General features: G+C 38.3%; 1 protein-coding gene across 4 annotated transcripts in view; it reads right to left on the bottom strand.

Annotated features, from left to right (window-relative positions):
• The window catches only part of LOC117332720 (septin-2-like), a 59,078-nt gene that overhangs the window by 32,983 nt on the left and 3,957 nt on the right, over positions 1–22,138 (bottom strand). For 2 of the 4 annotated variants that reach the window (XM_033891735.1, XM_033891734.1), the window contains exons 2-3: positions 20,569–20,976; positions 17,858–18,093 (exon numbers count right to left, since the gene is read on the bottom strand). In XM_033891735.1, the coding sequence (XP_033747626.1) occupies positions 17,858–18,093; positions 20,569–20,632 (300 nt within the window). In that variant the 5' untranslated portion in view covers positions 20,633–20,976. Of the gene's footprint in view, positions 1–852; positions 986–3,488; positions 3,611–17,857; positions 18,094–20,568; positions 20,977–22,138 lie in introns of those variants that run through there. The other 2 variants (XM_033891737.1, XM_033891739.1) reach the window with 2 other exon arrangements.

Raw genomic sequence — 22,138 nt, forward strand, 5'->3', positions numbered from 1 at the left:
GCTTATGTGGGGTTGGAGGTTGGGGGTGATGGCTGACAGCAATGTGGGTCGGAGGTTGGGTGTGATGGCTGAGAGCATATATAGGTCGGAGGTTGGGCGCAATGGCGGACAGCGTATGTGGGTCGGAGGTTGGGGCTGATGGCGGACAGAGTATATATATATGCAACGCTTTTCACATCAACTGATTATCATTCATCAAGTCATACCAATATTGTATTTATCCTACAATAAGCCCATGTCAGAATTAAACTCCTTCAATATCTATAATGATTCAGCATAATTTCCACAAATGCGATTTCATTGTCCTGTAATAAGACCAACATTCGACTTCAAATCATGTGTTTAATTTCCATCCTTCCCCTCCACCTAGGGTGCCTTTGGCTTTGTTTATTGCTATATATACAGTAATAGAAAAGCTATATGTTAATATTATTCAATTTTCTAAAGCTATATGTTAATATTATTCAATTTTCTATCTTATATCAAATCACACTATGATACAGTTAATAAGCCCTGGTAATTTTGGCTCATAGAGTCTGACATCACTTACTGCCTTGAAGCTCTGTATAAACCATAAACTCCTCGTGTTCAAATGTAACGGCCTTATAAAGTATCATTTGTTCTGGATCTATTACAGAGATCCTCACACTGAGCCATATAAAGCCATCATAATGTATCAGCTGACAAAACCGTTTCTACAAAATACCACCGCATATAAAGTATTGGCTACCAAATACCAGCTTATTTCATTCAAACAGTGCGACAGAAAAAATACTGCAGTGCAAATTAATGGCAGACAAAACTGCACCGTTTCTATGGAAACACTTGTCCAATCTTGACAGATATACTTACAATTTCTGGAGTAAACATCACACCAATAAGAAACTCTTTAGGGTTCACACCTTAGAAATACGGACTCAGGCAGCAAGCCAAGGCGAACTCACACACAACAAAAGCACACTGCCATAACACTAAAGCAGGCTCTGAAATCGACAACCTTCGTTTATTCTATCATGGCTGAGTATTGATCTTTTCCGATATATTTGCTGCGGCTAGCATTTGCGGAGCCAAGGCATTAAACAAATAACTTCATGTGTGGTACACTGTTACACCGAGAGCATGATCAGTCATCCAGAGTCGGGAGTGAGTGGTCCATGGTCGCTGAACCATAGCGTGAGGGAGTATATAGCATCACACATGATTTTGTATCCATTGTTCAAAGATTTATTTGGAAGAGAGTTATGTTAAAACATCATTAACTTAATATGACACCAATAATATTCTTAAACAAATATTTTCTCATTTAAAAAAAAAAAAAAAAAAAGAAATTGAATTAATTCATTTTCAATGTTAATACCGGTATACAATTTTTTGTAAAATTAAGATTAGCGAACTTAGGAAAGCAATATAAGTTTCTTAATGAAGATATTTTCATTAAATTCAATATTGCTCTCCTATGAAAATTTTTTAGTTGGGAATTGAAAATTCTTTACTTAAGAAAAAATTAATAAAACTCAGAGGAAAGACAACAAATCATTTAAAAATTGAGACAATTTTTCAGTTTATACACGAAGTAAGCATTTTTCAAATGAACAGAAAATCTCTTTCTTTCAATTTAACTCAACTATTCATAGTACGCCTCTAGAAATGTAAGAAAGATGTGCAGGCAGATGTTGGAGAGCCTCAACTATTGATTGCTGGCCCAGTTTACAACTACGATAGGGTAATCACTATTGATTTGCCGACATTTTTTAGCACTAGGGGAATTCCACATTACAAGGATCAATATTGTGAGATATTCCCACTGAGCCTATCTGGGCACATTGTTACGATCAAATTTCTCCAGCTGTGCAATCTTATTTCTGAAGGTCGTGTTCGGAATCAAATAATTGGCTAACACTCGAGGTATAATATTGAAAGAGGATTATATCTCACTTATCAGACATGGAGTGTAATCTGTTATCAGTATTAACTGTGACAGTTTAAGATATTCACTATAGTTTGAAGATACATAGCTGTTAATTTTTCGATAGATTGTAAAAGTAACAATTTAAAAAAAAATGAAATTTCATTGAAAAAATTACAATTGGTTTTGTAATTAAGTTTTACTGAAAAAAACAACTCTAAAATTCCTCTAATTTTCTTTTTTATAAAACAATTCTAAGTGAAAGAAAACAATGAAAATTAAGTGTCAATGTTAATCTGAAATTTTTCACATACTGGTAAATAGAATAAGTCTATAAATGTTTCACTAAATTTCTATGTTCCCAAAATAGTTAAGGGGACATAACTCTTCCTCCCCTGTTTGACTCAGCAACTCTCCATTCATAAGATTTATAACACATTTTCATCAAGTTCCTTGGTGACAGTTTTTTAAAGTGGATTTATAAATTTTGTCTAAACAAATAAGATTTCACAACAAAAATATCTTTTTATTGATTACAAAAGTTTTAATAATACATGTCTGAATTTTGAATCCAAAACTAGAGGTCTTCCTTCCAAATAGGCAGGGTATGGTTTAGCCTTGTGCAATTCAAATTCATTTCAAATCATAATATTTCAAATGAAACAGACATACAATTAAAGTTAATTTAGAGACAATTAGATACCCTTTAATCTATTCATAATATCACTTGTCTGTCTAATTGAGCATATTGTGAATTCAGCACATCAGTCAGTCGGAGGATTACGAGAAATTAAGTCAGAATCAATCAGTTAGTCCCAAAAAAGTGTCCCCTTAAAACTCACAAAATGGCATCAGAACCTCAGATCCACAGATCTGAACAGCTGGGTTTGAAATTAGATTTACACATGTTTTTTTTCTGCATCCTTGATAAGTAGCACGTCATCTTGACAGAAAATGATTTGTTGCATACAATAATAAATCCTGTCTTATCTGACACACCGATGGCAAAAAACCTGTATAATCTGACAGAATCACTCAGTACAATATGTAGTTTATAAACCTGCCTTATCTGACACATATATGTATACTTCATCAACCTGCATATTCTGACAAATAATATATACCATGTGTAAATTATAAAACCTGCATAATCCGGCCAATCTCCTGACAAACATGTTTACTATATATTATCAAACCTGTCTTATCTGACACACATCCTACATAAATTATTTCATCAAATAGCTGTGTAAACTGACATAATCTAAAAATGGCCCTATAATCGTGTAAATGAAATAAATTCTGATCTATAAGATATCATAAACATTTTATTTCCATCGACAAACTGCAACAGACCCTCATACAGACATTGAAATAATGTGAAAACTGGAGGACTAGCAGAAATTTTTCAAAAGAAAAAAGGAGAATTTGTTTTTTTTACCAGCAACCAGTCCCTGTATCCAGCTACCGTCCCTTTGTATAACATAATTACCAAAAACTATTAACCTGTACAAAACAGATGCCCAGGCATATTTTTGTTGAGAGGTTTTCACTTTGTAACTACATTGTATATAGTAATATTTACCCAGTTTCTGTAGTACTGTGGTAGTTCTGTCGCCATGTTCCATGCAAGTCGATTAAAGTGCTTCAGTCAATTACATTCTTGGCTAGACCCCCCCTCAGGCTTATCATGACATTAATCCAGAGCTTAGCTAATTACCCGTCACCTACTTCAAAACCTTAGCTCCAGGTAGCACATATGTCAACGGCCATCTAACAGTCATCACCAGTGACATTTCTGCACATAACCTGCCTGCCCTTGCACAATCTGAGTACTTATTTACGATTACATGAATGACGTTGGACGAGTATGTACACCTGATCTTTCACTAACCAGTTTTTTTACCTGTGCTAACAATACATTTAATATACCTCTGGTTTAATCATGACTTAAAAATGCCCCACTGACCCTTAACTGAAAATAAAATGCCACCTTGGAAAAGTTTGAAGACAAAAGGTAAACAGCAAGTAAATCCGTTTATTGTTATCATTAATGGGGCTACTGAATACGTAAATATCCTGTAAATTTACTAGAATAATTGTCTCAAGAGAGCATTTTAACGTTTGATGTTTCAGATTATTTTTCAATCTTTGTTTCATGTGACATTTCACCTTTTGCTTAATTATTTTTTATGACTTGTTATAGTGGGTTAGGTATGGCCACCTTACCACTAGCCCAGACGGTGTGATTTTCACTCTAGACTGGTGGTAGGATTCTGTTTTAGGGGAAATCATTACTTCTTTTCTAAATTTTTAATCAAGATATTTCGAAAAAGAAAATACAATGTTTGTTAACCCTCCTTAATCAAGCATTGAGACTACCTGATTTATCAGTTAGATTTTTTTACTTCTTGAAATTAAACTTGTACAGAATTTAAACGTTGAGTGGCGCAATATTAATGTTCTTTTCTGAGGCTCAATCTCTGCATGGGAATACCAAATCGGAAAATATATAGAAAGTAGAGTATAACCTGTCTAAATTGGACATCACTGGGTCCAAGTATTTGGCCGGTTTACACAAGTATCCAGTTTATGTTTATATGCATAGAGATAGTTGGAAAGTATAAAATAATTCAGTTTTTATAATGTGACAAGTAGTTAAAAGAATGTACACATTGAACACTTGATATTAATGTTATCAGTATGTTTTAAAAGTTATCACAATTCGAGAACATTTACATGACATACGCACTAGAGAGCACACCTTGACTAACCTTTTCCTGACAGAAGAGTTCCTATTATCTTTTCATCAGGCAAATTTCATTCTCCTCCTCTTACGCATGAAAAAGTGGAGATAAGTCTTTTGTATATAGGACAGATGACAGTAACACAACATGGCCTGATAATTCAACTGAAAAAGTGATTTTTTGTCATTGCAAACTTTCAGATTCTATTTAGTCAGAACTAAAAATACATTAATCATGGAACATGCATCATATATCCCGCCAGAAGCTTAAATTGTTCAAAATGGAGGTGTGTGAATAGAATTAAGCCAAATATAAAAATGTGTCAAAATAAATAATTCTGTAATTTGAAAGCACAGCATAGATGTTCAATACAAAAAAAAAAAAAAAAATAAGGAAAATACGGGCCATCATTGATGTGTGCATGCAAGAACTCATAACGTCCATAAAAAGAACTTAAAGGTAAAATTTAAATAAAATATATGAAGGATTCTGTTAATCCTTTATCCTTTAGTTTGTCTTGAATTATTGAAAGATATATAATTTTCAATAATGTTTACCTTCCCCATCAACAGCATTGGACTTAACATTTATACATCAAACAAAAATAATAAAATCTGATTATCTTATTTAGGAAAAAAAAGGTATTGTTTGATGCTGTTTGACCTAGATAATAGAAGTGCTGACCAAGGTTTTAGAGAGGTGGAAGCTATTTTTAGATTGACTACAAGGTAGGTATAGTTGTGACATTTAAGTTGCGTGATGCATTAACGAAGCTTTGTACACCTGTGTCAGGTGAGGTAACATTCTGATTAGGGACACCTGTACACCACATCTGTTTCCACTAACTAGACTCATTGTAATGATCACTTTCTCTAATAATCAAGCTGTGATATCTCAGTCTGCAAAACATCAGGGATAATGGATATCAGGTGAAAATCTGAGGTGTGTGGTTGGATCCAAATCGGGGAGAATTGTATTCTACAGCAAGGCAAGACAAAGACATGGACTGTTTTCTGTTATGGATGTTTTGATGGGCGAGACATTTTACCCCACTAGCTCTGGATATAGCATTGGGGCAGAACCTCCTATATGATGTTCAGTGAGGTAGCCACCAGCTACTACAAGGTGATTCAACATCACAATTACCCTGACTGTTCAGGGGGCAAACTAACGCAACAAAAACAAACATATTACTTCAATTAGGTAAACTATTACAAACTTCATCTTATCTAGACAATAGATGATATTTATCACACAAGTATGCAAATCTATAAATACGCTAAACTTTAATGGTTTAATAAAAGAAGGAATTGAATATTTCCTATCAAAGACAATGAGCCTTGTGACCTTCAACTGAGTCAATGTCATCTACTGGGTACTTTAACAATATGACACTTTAATTTATCTGAATTAAAACATGTGAAATACCATTACCGTCTAGGCCTCCAGTCGATAAATTACTTTAAGAAATACTCATTGGTCTGAGCTACTTGGACACTAATTGTCACCCACCCACGTCTATAGCATTATCCTCAAAGTTAATGTTCTTTAAGTTCTACATTGTTCTATATTATGTAATTATCATTTTATTTTACTTTAAATATACAGTATATATGTATACAATTTAAAACAAATCTAACCACAACAAGATTAATATTTACTAACAATCCTGTTATTTTATATCATTAGTATTTTTTTGTTAAATGTCAAAGCGCCCACCGCAGTGAGAGAAGGTGTTAATCCACACTGTTGAAGTGTTGATATTATAGGTACACATACACAATGTATATATATATATAGGTATCAAAGTAAGAGCGATTAAAATTGAGCTAATCCTACCATGTGGCCATAATGACACAAACTTCTAATCATGTCTATATAATTCTGACTGTCAATACATGTATCAATTCATATGTCATGTGACTCAGGCATGTTGATGTTGGGTTGGTGGGGGTCTAAAAAGGAGGACACTATGCAGTAGGCTCCCCCCCCCCCCCCCCAAAAAAAAACAAACAAAAAAAAAAAGAAAAAAAAAGAGAAAAATTCAGGAAAAGAGGATGGGTGTGCAAAGCAATAAAGTGGAACCTCTATAAACCGAACATGCATGGGCCAGGGATATTTGTTCAGTTTACAGAGGGTTCGGTTAGGAGAAGTTCATCGAAAAATGACCGGTCGAATTCCGGATATAATTGGTCAGGGCAATGTTTTATTAGAATGTAACCGGCACAGAATGTAACCGGCACGTACGTACTTAGACAATTTGGTTTGTCTGAATAATATGAATATTATGAAAGCTAATCAATATATATACTGCAGATTATATAAGAAAGACAAATAAGTATAACTGTAGAATTAAACAGTTTTTTTACATGTACAACTGCACTTTACGATCGACCTACATTTTGTTACATCCGGTGAAGCTTCTTCATGTGGATGGGGCCGATACGGAATATTTTACACATCGAATAATATGAAAGGGTGAGAAGATTTTTTGTTTCAATATTAATTACAATTGATCAGTTGATACTGGTCGTATTTCCGACATCGGTATTGTCTAAAAAAAAAACATCACAGGCTTCATTTACAACCATGCAAAAACAACCCCCTTTGGGCCTAATTTGAATTAGGCACGAACCTCGCGATCGGGCTTCTAGCTCTACTTGCATTGAGAAGATAAACAAACCGTCGCGCTTCAATGAAGTGTGGCATTGTTTCATAATTGTCGTGCTGATTATACACTAGGCCTACCATCATAATGCCCCCTTGGGGTATATATTGGATACCTGTACAAATCACCTACATGTATACTAGGTCCCGAGACAATAAGGCTTCACACAATACCCGTCACAGGTGTTGTTTCACGATTGACTGGCCTGACCTCGTGTCATTATCGCTCAGGTAAGGCCGGTTTTCAGAAGTAAATTTTGGTATATTTTAACAGGAACCAGACACAAAATCGGTCCGGTGTTCGGAATTCAGAGGGATTGGCATTTGGAAGTTTTTTGATACTGTAATAATAAAGAAGGACCAATTCTGTACAATGACAATTCGTTCGGTATTCAGAGGTGTTCGGTTTTTAGAAGGTTTGGTTTTCGGAAGTTGTACTGTACATATAAGTTCCCTACCTCAGTGATCGGCCATTATACTCTTCAATATTTTAACCAAAGTCTCTGGATTGTTTCGCTACTTTTTCCACCCAGATTTCACGTGGAATCTTTTCCCTCTACATGCTTTTATTAAACACTTCCCTGTTGTATTTTTGTAAGTGGACAGTGTGGTTATTGAGTCAAATACAGTATTGTCAATATGGTTATGAGTTGTGATTTGGTTTACTGCTTATAATTAAATTTTAATATAATTAACTGCTGAAAGAACGTAGTTGAGATGTGCTTAATTATATAAATCCTAATATAGCTTATTGATAGTTCAGACCTATATATAGTAGGCAGATTGTGCATCCATTGTAGGACATATAGAATGTATGACATCTGTAATTGCAAAATATAAAACAACAAATCACAAAGTTTTATCACATTTATAAATTTTATGGTTTGTGTTCTCTAAGCAGAATAAAAATTGTGCAATAGAAAGGAAATGTATCAGCCATTTTAACAAGAATGAGTAAAAAGTCTTTTTACACATTTATATATGTATATGGTAAAATATTGATGAATGGCTTTTTATCAATGGAAATCAGTTTGGTAATGAACATACTATTTCCAGCTATTTGGGTCAAAGGTCAATGTACTGTAAACTTCATTCAGAACTCAGTGACCTAATTTCTTTAAACAGTATATCAAATTGAAATCAATTTTTGGCACTTAACATAAAATCTGTTTTAATTTTCTCACTTAACGATAGACCTCTTCAGTTTAAAAGTAGATGTGTTTGATCTTTCGGATTCAATTTCCATTTAAGAGTAACATATTTGAAGATTGAATTTAATGTACCCATTAGAGAAATAGCTATACTTCCTATCCCAGGTAATACTGGAGATTTTTTATCAACATATACTCCACATTAAAGTATATTTTTTATATATACACTCGACTGGGTCCAAGTTATCTTTAACCCAATTTGAAGTGATCTCACAAATTTTACAAATATCATATGTTACCGTCCAATACAAATATCATATGTTACCGTCCAATACAAGTATCATATGTTACCGTCCAATACAAAGATCATATGTTACCGTCCAATACGTCCAATACAAATATCATATGTTACCGTCCAATACAAAGATCATATGTTACCGTCCAATACAAGTATCATATGTTACCGTCCAATACAAATATCATATGTTACCGTCCAATACAAAGATCATATGTTACCGTCCAATACAAATATCATATGTTACCGTCCAATACAAAGATCATATGTTACCGTCCAATACAAATATCATATGTTACCGTCCAATACAAATATCATATGTTACCGTCCAATACAAATATCATATGTTACCGTCCAATACAAATATCATATGTTACCGTCCAATACAAATATCATATGTTACCGTCCAATACAAATATCATATGTTACCGTCCAATACAAAGATCATATGTTACCGTCCAATACAAATATCATATGTTACCGTCCAATACAAAGATCATATGTTACCGTCCAATACAAATATCATATGTTACCGTCCAATACAAAGATCATATGTTACCGTCCAATACAAATATCATATGTTACCGTCCAATACAAATATCATATGTTACCGTCCAATACAAAGATCATATGTTACCGTCCAATACAAAGATCATATGTTACCGTCCAATACAAATATCATATGTTACCGTCCAATACAAATATCATATGTTACCGTCCAATACAAAGATCATATGTTACCGTCCAATACAAATATCATATGTTACCGTCCAATACAAATATCATATGTTACCGTCCAATACAAATATCATATGTTACCGTCCAATACAAATATCATACGTTACCGTCCAATACAAAGATCATACGTTACCGTCCAATACAAATATCATACGTTACCGTCCAATACAAAGATCATATGTTACCGTCCAATACAAAGATCATATGTTACCGTCCAATACAAAGGTCATGCTTCAGACATGTTTATTTATTGATCAGTCATTAGAACTGAGGAAGACAGGCCTTCATTCAGCTTGTATTAATATTATATATTCAATAACATTCACACCAATTGAATTGAATTTCAAATTTTGAATTGAATTAAGATTTCAATTAAATTGAATTTTGACTATTTTTTTTACTGAATTGTAATAATATACAATAACATTTACACCAATTGAATAAAATTTCAAATTTTGAATTGAATTAAAATTTTCAATTAAATTGAATTTTGACTCATTTTCTACTGAATTGTAACAGTGTACTTGCTGTGTCCGTAAAATTCATACTTCTGAAACCATTTAAGTGTTTCACTGAAAATGATGTCCTGAGCCTGTAAATGGATTCAGCTTTCCTCCCTTAATTAATCTGTATTTCTTATTTATTCTCTTTCAGTCTACAAACTTGTCTATTGTCTCTTGATTGCATTGCCTCTTGATTCTTTGTCAGAAATAATTATATTATCAGGTAGGACTAAAATCAACAACTGTAAGAGATTGCATAACCACACACTCCTGCCAGATATGGGTGTATGTGTACCTTTTCATGTCTGGAAAAGGTATCCAACTCCAGTTACGGTACCTCTAGTTGAAAGGCTAGTGTGTTAACACTACGCCACCCAATTATCTGACATACCAACTCAAACAAGAAATGTACATACCATGAATATGCATCTCATACATAAATAAACAATTTTGTTGAACATCAGATACAGTCTATGTTAATTATACTCGATTTACTCCAGGCTGTGTAATAATGATGTATAACTCCCAGGCTTATCTCCCTTAGATCAGTGTCACGAACGAGTAAATCTTATGTTAAAAGGCAAATCCACTGCAAATGTCCCTATAGGCATGCACAGATATCATTGTATATAATACATAGATTTTTCACCTGGCTGATGTTGATGTTGACACTAATTAGGTGTAACGTACAGGTGATACAGTGCATTTTCACCTGTGAAATGACAGGTGTAGGTTACTCGGGTACATGGCCCCCATCACAGTCTAGACACTACCCCTTACTCACAGACTATACACTACCCTTTACTCACAGACTACATGGCCCCCATCATACACTAGACACTACCCCTTACTCACAGACTACATGGCCCCCATCTTAGACTAGACACTACCCCTTACTCACAAACTACATGGCTCCATCACTCACTAGACACTACCCCTTACTCACAGACTACATGGCTCCCATCACAGACTAGACACTACCCCTTACTCACACACTAGACACTACCACTTACTCACAGACTACATGGCCCCCATCTTAGACTAGACATTACCCTTTACTCACAGACTAGACACTACCCCTTACTCACAGACTGTATGGCCCCATCACACACTAGACACTACCCCCTTACTCACAGACTACATGGCTCCCATCACACACTATACACTGCCCCTTACTCACAGACTACATGGCCCCCATCACAGACTAGACATTACCCTTTACTCACAGACTAGACACTACCCCCTTACTCACAGACTAGACACTACCCTTTACTCACAGACTAGACACTACCCCTTACTCACAGACTGTATGGCCCCATCACACACTAGACACTACCCCTTACTCACAGACTAGACACTACCACTTACTCACAGACTACATAGTCCCAATCACAGACTAGACACAATTCCTTACTCACAGACTAGACACTACCCCTTACTCACAGACTGTATGGCCCTAATCAAAGACTTGACACTACCCCTTACTCACAGACTAGACACTACCCCTTACTCACAGACTAGACACTACCCCAATCACAGACTACATGGCCCCCATCACAGACTAGACACAACCCCTTACTCACAGACTAGACACTACCCCAATCACAGACTACATGGCCCGTATCACAGACTAGACACAACCCCTTACTCACAGACTAGACACTACCCATTACTCACAGACTACATAGCCCCAATCACAGACTAGACACAACCCCTTACTCACAGACTAGACACTACCCCAATCACAGACTACATGGCCCGTATCACAGACTAGACACAACCCCTTACTCACAGACTAGACACTACCCCTTACTCACAAACTACATGGCCCCATCACAAACTAGACACAACCCCTTACTCACAGACTAGACACTACCCCTTACTCACAGACTGTATGGCCCGATCACAGTCTAGACACTACCCCTTACTCACAGACTACATGGCCCAAATCACAGACTAGACACTTTCCCTTACTCACAGACTAGACACTACCCCTTACTCACAAACTACATGGCCCCATCACAAACTAGACACAACCCCTTACTCACAGACTAGACACTACCCCTTACTCACAGACTGTATGGCCCGATCACAGTCTAGACACTACCCCTTACTCACAGACTACATGGCCCGATCACAGACTAGACACTACCCCTTACTCACAGACTACATGGCCCAAATCACAGACTAGACACTTTCCCTTACTCACAGACTAGACACAACCCCTTATTCACAGACTACATGGCCTCAATTAAAGACTAGACACTACCCCTTACTCACAGACTTGAAACTACCCCTTACTCACAGACTAGACACTACCCCTTACTCACAGACTAGACACTACCCCTTACTAATAGACTTGACACTACTCCTTACTCACAGACTACATGGACCCCATCTTAGACTAGACACTACCCCTTACTCACAAACTACATGGCTCCATCACTCACTAGACACTACCCCTTACTCACAGACTACATGGCTCCCATCACAGACTAGACACTACCCCTTACTCACACACTAGACACTACCACTTACTCACAGACTACATGGCCCCCATCTTAGACTAGACATTACCCTTTACTCACAGACTAGACACTACCCCTTACTCACAGACTGTATGGCCCCATCACACACTAGACACTACCCCCTTACTCACAGACTACATGGCTCCCATCACACACTATACACTGCCCCTTACTCACAGACTACATGGCCCCCATCACAGACTAGACATTACCCTTTACTCACAGACTAGACACTACCCCCTTACTCACAGACTAGACACTACCCTTTACTCACAGACTAGACACTACCCCTTACTCACAGACTGTATGGCCCCATCACACACTAGACACTACCCCTTACTCACAGACTAGACACTACCACTTACTCACAGACTACATAGTCCCAATCACAGACTAGACACAATTCCTTACTCACAGACTAGACACTACCCCTTACTCACAGACTGTATGGCCCTAATCAAAGACTTGACACTACCCCTTACTCACAGACTAGACACTACCCCTTACTCACAGACTAGACACTACCCCAATCACAGACTACATGGCCCCCATCACAGACTAGACACAACCCCTTACTCACAGACTAGACACTACCCCAATCACAGACTACATGGCCCGTATCACAGACTAGACACAACCCCTTACTCACAGACTAGACACTACCCCTTACTCACAAACTACATGGCCCCATCACAAACTAGACACAACCCCTTACTCACAGACTGTATGGCCCGATCACAGTCTAGACACTACCCCTTACTCACAGACTACATGGCCCAAATCACAGACTAGACACTTTCCCTTACTCACAGACTAGACACTACCCCTTACTCACAGACTACATGGCCTCAATTAAAGACTAGACACTACCCCTTACTCACAGACTAGACACTACCCCCTTACTCACAGACTAGACACTTTCCCTTACTCACAGACTAGACACTACCCCTTATTCACAGACTACATGGCCTCAATTAAAGACTAGACACTACCCCTTACTCACAGACTTGAAACTACCCCTTACTCACAGACTAGACACTACCCCTTACTAACAGACTAGACACTACCCCAATCACAGACTACATGGCCCGTATCACAGACTAGACACAACCCCTTACTCACAGACTAGACACTACCCATTACTCACAGACTACATAGCCCCAATCACAGACTAGACACAACCCCTTACTCACAGACTAGACACTACCCCAATCACAGACTACATGGCCCAATCACAGACTAGACACAACCCCTTACTCACAGACTAGACACTACCCCAATCACAGACTACATGGCCCGTATCACAGACTAGACACAACCCCTTACTCACAGACTAGACACTACTCATTACTCACAGACTACATAGCCCCAATCACAGACTAGACACAACCCCTTACTCACAGACTAGACACTACCCCTTACTCACAAACTACATGGCCCCATCACAGACTAGACACTACACCTTACTCACAGACTAGACACTTCCCCTTACTCACAGACTAGACACTTCCCCTTACTCACAGACTACATGGTCCCATCACACACTAGACACTTCCCCTTACTCACAGACTAGACACTACCCCTTACTCACAGACTACATGGCCCCTATCACAGACTAGACACTACCCCTTACTCACACACTAGACACTACCACTTACTCACAGACTACATGGCCCCCATCTTAGACTAGACATTACCCTTTACTCACAGACTAGACACTACCCCTTACTCACAGACTGTATGGCCCCATCACACACTAGACACTACCCCCTTACTCACAGACTACATGGCTCCCATCACACACTATACACTGCCCCTTACTCACAGACTACATGGCCCCCATCACAGACTAGACATTACCCTTTACTCACAGACTAGACACTACCCCCTTACTCACAGACTAGACACTACCCTTTACTCACAGACTAGACACTACCCCTTACTCACAGACTGTATGGCCCCATCACACACTAGACACTACCCCTTACTCACAGACTAGACACTACCACTTACTCACAGACTACATAGTCCCAATCACAGACTAGACACAATTCCTTACTCACAGACTAGACACTACCCCTTACTCACAGACTGTATGGCCCTAATCAAAGACTTGACACTACCCCTTACTCACAGACTAGACACTACCCCTTACTCACAGACTAGACACTACCCCAATCACAGACTACATGGCCCCCATCACAGACTAGACACAACCCCTTACTCACAGACTAGACACTACCCCAATCACAGACTACATGGCCCGTATCACAGACTAGACACAACCCCTTACTCACAGACTAGACACTACCCCTTACTCACAAACTACATGGCCCCATCACAAACTAGACACAACCCCTTACTCACAGACTGTATGGCCCGATCACAGTCTAGACACTACCCCTTACTCACAGACTACATGGCCCAAATCACAGACTAGACACTTTCCCTTACTCACAGACTAGACACAACCCCTTATTCACAGACTACATGGCCTCAATTAAAGACTAGACACTACCCCTTACTCACAGACTTGAAACTACCCCTTACTCACAGACTAGACACTACCCCTTACTAATAGACTTGACACTACTCCTTACTAACAGACTACATGGCCCCCATCACAGACTAGACACTACCCCTTACTCACAGACTAGACACTACCCCTTACTAATAGACTAGACACTACCCCTTACTAACAGACTAGACACTACCCCAATCACAGACTACATGGCCCCATCACAGACTAGACACAACCCCTTACTCACAGACTAGACACTACCCCAATCACAGACTACATGGCCCGTATCACAGACTAGACACAACCCCTTACTCACAGACTAGACACTACTCATTACTCACAGACTACATAGCCCCAATCACAGACTAGACACAACCCCTTACTCACAGACTAGACACTACCCCTTACTCACAAACTACATGGCCCCATCACAGACTAGACACTACACCTTACTCACAGACTAGACACTTCCCCTTACTCACAGACTAGACACTTCCCCTTACTCACAGACTACATGGTCCCATCACACACTAGACACTTCCCCTTACTCACAGACTAGACACTACCCCTTACTCACAGACTACATGGCCCCTATCACAGACTAGACACTACCTCTTACTCACAAACTACATGGCCCCCATCACAGACTAGACACTACCCCTTACTCACAGACTAGACACTACCCCTTACTCACAGACTAGACACTACCCCTTACTAATAGACTAGACACTACTCCTTACTAACAGACTACATGGCCCCCATCACAGACTAGACACTACCCCTTACTCACAGACTACACACTACCCCTTACTAATAGACTAGACACTAACCCTTACTCACAGACTACATTGCCCCTATCACAGACTAGACACTACCCCTTACTCACAGACTACATGACCCCTATCACAGACTAGACACTACCCCTTACTCACAAACTACATGGCCCCCATCACAGACTAGACACTACTCCTTACTCACTGACTAGACCCCACCCCTTACTCACAGACTACATGGCCCCCATCTTAGACTAGACACTACCCCTTACTCACAGACTAGACACTCACACACTAGTTACATGTTTCTTTAATATATTAAAAACTACACGAAAAACAACTGTATATGATAATACATACATAGTAAGGTATCTTTTGGTTGACAACAAGCTCAACATTCATGTAACATTGATAAACACTTTGTGTCATGATGTAGATGTCTCAAGATTTTTATTTAAAGAAATAAACAGTGACAGCTTTTTCTAACCAGTTAATTTCCCTCCGTTCTTACTCAGTCATGCAAATGCTTGAAATATATTTGCATATCCACAGGTGAAATAATACAAGGGCGTCTAAAATGGAAAAAGAGAAAATGACACCACCCCTCATCACATTACTGACACCAGAAATTTATAACTTTCGTTGGAAAACCACCAAATGTAGATTTTTTATTTATGAGAAGAATTGAGGGAAAGATAAACTTCATAACCTTAGAAATGAGGTTTGTTACTATATATAGAAAAGGAACTGATAATATATTCCTTCATACTTAACACAGGTTACTGTAAAAGTACAAATTTTAGGGTTAATCTTGTTTTAGAGTTTTTCGTTCTGAAATCTTTCTACTGATTTATGATTGTACTTTCTTTCCATTGTTTTCTACAGTATGTTTTTTTGGTTACGCTGATTCATCATTGAGAGCTGATCTTTTTAAAGGTTGTGTTGTAAAGTTTGTGTCCTCTAAGATACGTGTTTAGAGTACATGTAACTTGAAAGGTTAAGATATCACACTTCAATTACAACATTTTCAACTCCTCAAACATGCAGCAATGGTGCAAAACCTGCAATACAGGCTGAATTCAGCATTAATGTCAATTTTTTTAGTTTCATTGGGGTATGAAAAAAAATTTGGTTGTAAACTGTATGAATCAGCGTAGCAAATTCTTAAAAAAGTTTGCAAACAAAATATGGTTCATTTAAGCAATGAACAGTGGTTTTAATGTTGTTATAATCGATATGGCAGCAAGATGTATGGTGGGCAAATGTCCACCATACATCTTGCTGCCATATCGATTATAACAACATTAAAACCACTGTTCAATACTTATATTTACATTGTCTTACCATTTTCGTCAACTTTGAAAAAACTAAACCAACACAAAAAAATCCTGAATCTTTTAATGTCACATGACCCACTGGGTGTTTAATAGCCTGAGGCACTGGGTGTTATAGGTGTATGGTGGCAACTGCCTCTTAGCATTGTGTCAATGGGGAAATGCGGAGCAAATGTAAATATACCCATATGAAACTAAAAAATAATTGACATCAACACTTATAATTAATTTTTGAAATTGATTTTCAAAATTAGAATATGTTTTCTGTACATTTTAACGGATCTATAAGGGATTCTCTTTCAAAAATCAATGCGCAACATCAATGGCTGTATTGTGAAGTCACATTTTTTGCGCCATTTTTCAGGTATTTTTTCATAGAGATATGAAATGAAATCTCAACCAATCAGAAACCCACAACCTGCGCGCACACAATGGAAAATCAATTATTGTATCATGAATGTAATGTTCACAGAAATATACTATGAATTTTAAAATGTGTAATACTTTTTCCTCTGCCCATTAATGAAACGTACTGCATCTCTTTTTCTCTCTCTCATGACATTATCTTCAACTTGTTGAAGTTGGTCATTATCATTTAGAAATAGAAATAGAAAAATACAAATAATGACGATTGGCTGTTAACCCTCCATAATGTGAAAACTCTGTATGACCTGTCCACAGACAATAGCGATCTTACCTCGTGGTCTTTGTTTTTAGACTCTGTTGAGTGTAGAGAATATTTGTCCAAAGAAGACCGCTCTACATTCGCCTTGTCAGCTTGGGACTTGTCACTGTGCAGGGAGCGGTCAGTGTTTGGAATGCGGTCAATCAGAGAAATTTTGTCCGGCTGGGTGTACCGGTCAGATCCTGTAGAGGAGGAGCTGTACTTGTCTGATCCAGTGTTAGCATACCTGTCAGCTAATGTCTGTAGATCTACAATGGTCACATGATCATATTAATTTGCATATCTATTTAAGGATAAAAAAGATTAACATGTTGCATCTCATATATTTCAGCCTTCCTATACTCTTGTAATTGAAAAGAAAATATAAAAGTGTGAATAAAAGAATTTCATTGAAATAAAAAAAACAAAAACACTTTCCATCTTTGACCCATGATGATGCCACAGATGTCTACCCAGCTGCATAAGTGATTTTGCATGTGGGGAAGTCCACCAGGATGTAATGTAGTAAATGATTGTGTGATACTTAATGATTCTCAAATAGTCTCTGCATGCATGGCCCTGGAAGGCCATGCTAACTAGCTTACTCTGATATAGACTGACAGCAGTTGGTTCATACTCCTGTACATACCTGTGATAGAGGTGGGTTCATACTTCTGTACATACCTGCGATAGCGGTGGGTTCATACTCCTGTACATACCTGTGATAGTGGTGGGTTCATACTCCTGTACATACCTGTGGTTCTGTAGTTGGTGGAGCGTGGTGATAGTGGTGGGTTCATACTCCTGTACATACCTGTGATAGTGGTGGGTTCATACTCCTGTACATACCTGTGATAGTGTTGGGTGCATACTCCTGTACATACCTGTGACAGTAGTGGGTTCATACTCCTGTACATACCTGTGACAACAGTGGGTTCATACTCCTGTACATACCTGTGATAGTGTTGGGTTCATACTCCTGTACATACCTGTGATAGTGTTGGGTTCATACTCCTGTACATACCTGTGATAGTGTTGGGTTCATACTCCTGTACATACCTGTGATAGTGGTGGGTTCATACTCCTGTACATACCTGTGATAGCGGTGGGTTCATACTCCTGTACATACCTGTGATAGTGTTGGGTTCATACTCCTGTACTTACCTGTGGTTCTGTAGTTGGAGAAGCGCGGTGATAGTGGTGGGTTCATACTCCTGTACATACCTGTGATAGTGGTGGGTTCATACTCCTGTACATACCTGTGATAGTGTTGGGTTCATACTCCTGTACATACCTGTGATAGTGGTGGGTTCATACTCCTGTACATACCTGTGACAGCAGTGGGTTCATAATCCTGTACATACCTGTGGTTCTGTAGTTGGAGAAGCGCGGTGATAGTGGTGGGTTCATACTCCTGTACATACCTGTGATAGAGGTGGGTTCATACTCCTGTACATACCTGTGATAGTGGTGGGTTCATACTCCTGTACATACCTGTGATAGTGTTGGGTTCATACTCCTGTACATACCTGTGATAGTGGTTGGTTCATACTCCTGTACATACCTGTGACAGCAGTGGGTTCATAATCCTGTACATACCTGTGGCAGCAGTGGGTTCATACTCCTGAATATACCTGTGACAGCAGTGGGTTCATACTCCTGTACATACCTGTGATAGTGGTGGGTTCATACTCCTGTACATACCTGTGATAGTGTTGGGGTCATACTCCTGTACATTCCTGTGATAGTGTTGGGGTCATACTCTCGTACATACCTGTGATAGTGTTGGGTTCATACTCCTGTACATACCTGTGATAGTGGTGGGTTCATACTCCTGTACATACCTGTGATAGCGGTGGGTTCATACTCTTGTACATACCTGTGACAGCAGTGGGTTCATACTCCTGTACATACCTGTGATAGTATTAGGTTCATACTCCTGTACATACCTGTGATAGCGGTGGGGTCATACTCCTGTACATACCTGTGATAGTGGTGTGTTCATACTCCTGTACATACCTGTGATAGTGTTGGGGTCATACTCCTGTACATACCTGTGATAGTGGTGTGTTCATACTCCTGTACATACCTGTGATAGTGGTGGGTTCATACTCCTGTACATACCTGTGACAGCAGTGGGTTCATACTCCTGTACATACCTGTGATAGCGGTGGGTTCATACTCCTGTACATACCTGTGATAGTGGTGGGTTCATACTCCTGTACATACCTGTGACAGCAGTGGGTTCATACTCCTGTACATACCTGTGATAGTGTTGGGGTCATACTCCTGTACATACCTGTGACAGCAGTGGGTTCATACTCCTGTACTTACCTGTGATAGTGATGGGTTCATACTCCTGTACATACCTGTGATAGTAGTGTGTTCATACTCCTGTACATACCTGTGATAGTGGTGGGTTCATACTCCTGTACATACCTGTGATAGTGTTGGGTTCATACTCCTGTACATACCTGTGACAGTGGTGGGTTCATACTCCTGTACATACCTGTGATAGTGTTGGGTTCATACTCCTGTACATACCTGTGATAGAGGTGGGTTCATACTCCTGTACATACCTGTGATAGTGTTGGGTTCATACTCCTGTACATACCTGTGGTTCTGTAGTTGGAGAAGCGCGGTGATAGAGGTGGGTTCATACTCCTGTACATACCTGTGATAGAGGTGGGTTCATACTCCTGTACATACCTGTGATAGTGTTGGGTTCATACTCCTGTACTTACCTGTGGTTCTGTAGTTGGAGAAGCGCGGTGATAGAGGTGGGTTCATACTCCGATACATAGACATCTTGATTTTGTTATGGTGAAACTGACATCTATTTACCAACACATAAATCACAGTATATCCCAAATAATCACATCCATCAACGAAATTATTCTTTCTGTTGCTCCTTCCGAGAAATAATCCTCCACTGTCTATTCATCGATAAATAATTCCTTTGTTAAGTTTTTTGATCAGCTGATCTTGACTTGAGAGGAGCACACCATTAAATGTTTATGTTTCCATCAAATTATATGCATATCTTGTCTGCAAACAATTACATCCCTCCGTCTGTAATATCAATAATGTATCTCTCTGACAGCACGTCTTGCTATAGTTACAGCCCTATTTCATTGACAGTATCCAGCCACCTGAAAATATATACAGAAACACATCAATGACACCATAACAATACAATGCTAGGATAATTTCGCTTTTGCGTCTCACAACATTTTTTAAATAACTTGCGAGTTCAACTGACTCCTCATGAAATCTGTATCAGTAAAAATCTTGACGTTAGATTTCATACCTCATCTGGTTAAAAAGAAAAAGAGGAAAATTTGCTGAATAACACACTTTACTCTATTTAAATTCCACCTCTGTCGTTACTCTGTGTGTAATAGAGGGGCCATAGTTTACGAGGATTTTGTAAATATTGGGTAGGAAATATAAACCTTCTACCTGTACGTAGAACTAGCCTGAAGGTACAAAGTAATTACAGGTGGTATTTATTTACACCTGTGATGACAGACAGGTGATGATGTTCATTTCACACTGGGTAAGTTATCAAATACATCTCACCTGAGACTGTCATTACAGTAAAAACTCTAGTTATATATAGACTAGTAAATAAAAACAACTAGAGTAAACAAAATACCACAGTGCTGTAGTTATAGCCAAATAAGTCCATGTCTGGTAATAAGGCCACCCATATATTTTGCAGTTTCTATAATTGCTAAAATATGCTAACCCACTATTTTGAGTCAAGAGATTATGAGTTGACCCTCTGGGCTGGGATTCATGTCAAAAACACAGATTGTCAAATTATCTAGATCACAAAATAAAGTAGAAAAAGATCGAGTGTCCCATAAAACATGATATTAAGCAACATGAGATTAAACTACATTACATTAAATGGATTGAATACAATTAAGATTATATTTTATAGAATCAACAGTCAATTCTGCAATAAGAGTAATCACAAGTCAACATAATCTTAAGTGGAATCAACAGTCAATGTGATATTAAAGTGGAATCAACACTCACAATGACATTGAGTGGAATCAACATTCAATGTGATATTAAAGTGGAATCAAAAGTCAACATGACATTGAGTGGAATCAACACTCACAATGACATTGAGTGGAATCAACACTCACAATGACATTGAGTGGAATCAACACTCAATGACATTGAGTGGAATCAACAGTCAACATGACATTGAATGGAATCAACAGTCAACATGACATTAAGTGGAATCAACACTCAATGACATTGAGTGGAATCAACAGTCAACATGACATTGAATGGAAT

The sequence above is a fragment of the Pecten maximus genome, chromosome 8 (assembly GCF_902652985.1).
Source record: "Pecten maximus chromosome 8, xPecMax1.1, whole genome shotgun sequence".
NCBI classification, from domain to species: domain Eukaryota; kingdom Metazoa; phylum Mollusca; class Bivalvia; order Pectinida; family Pectinidae; genus Pecten; species Pecten maximus.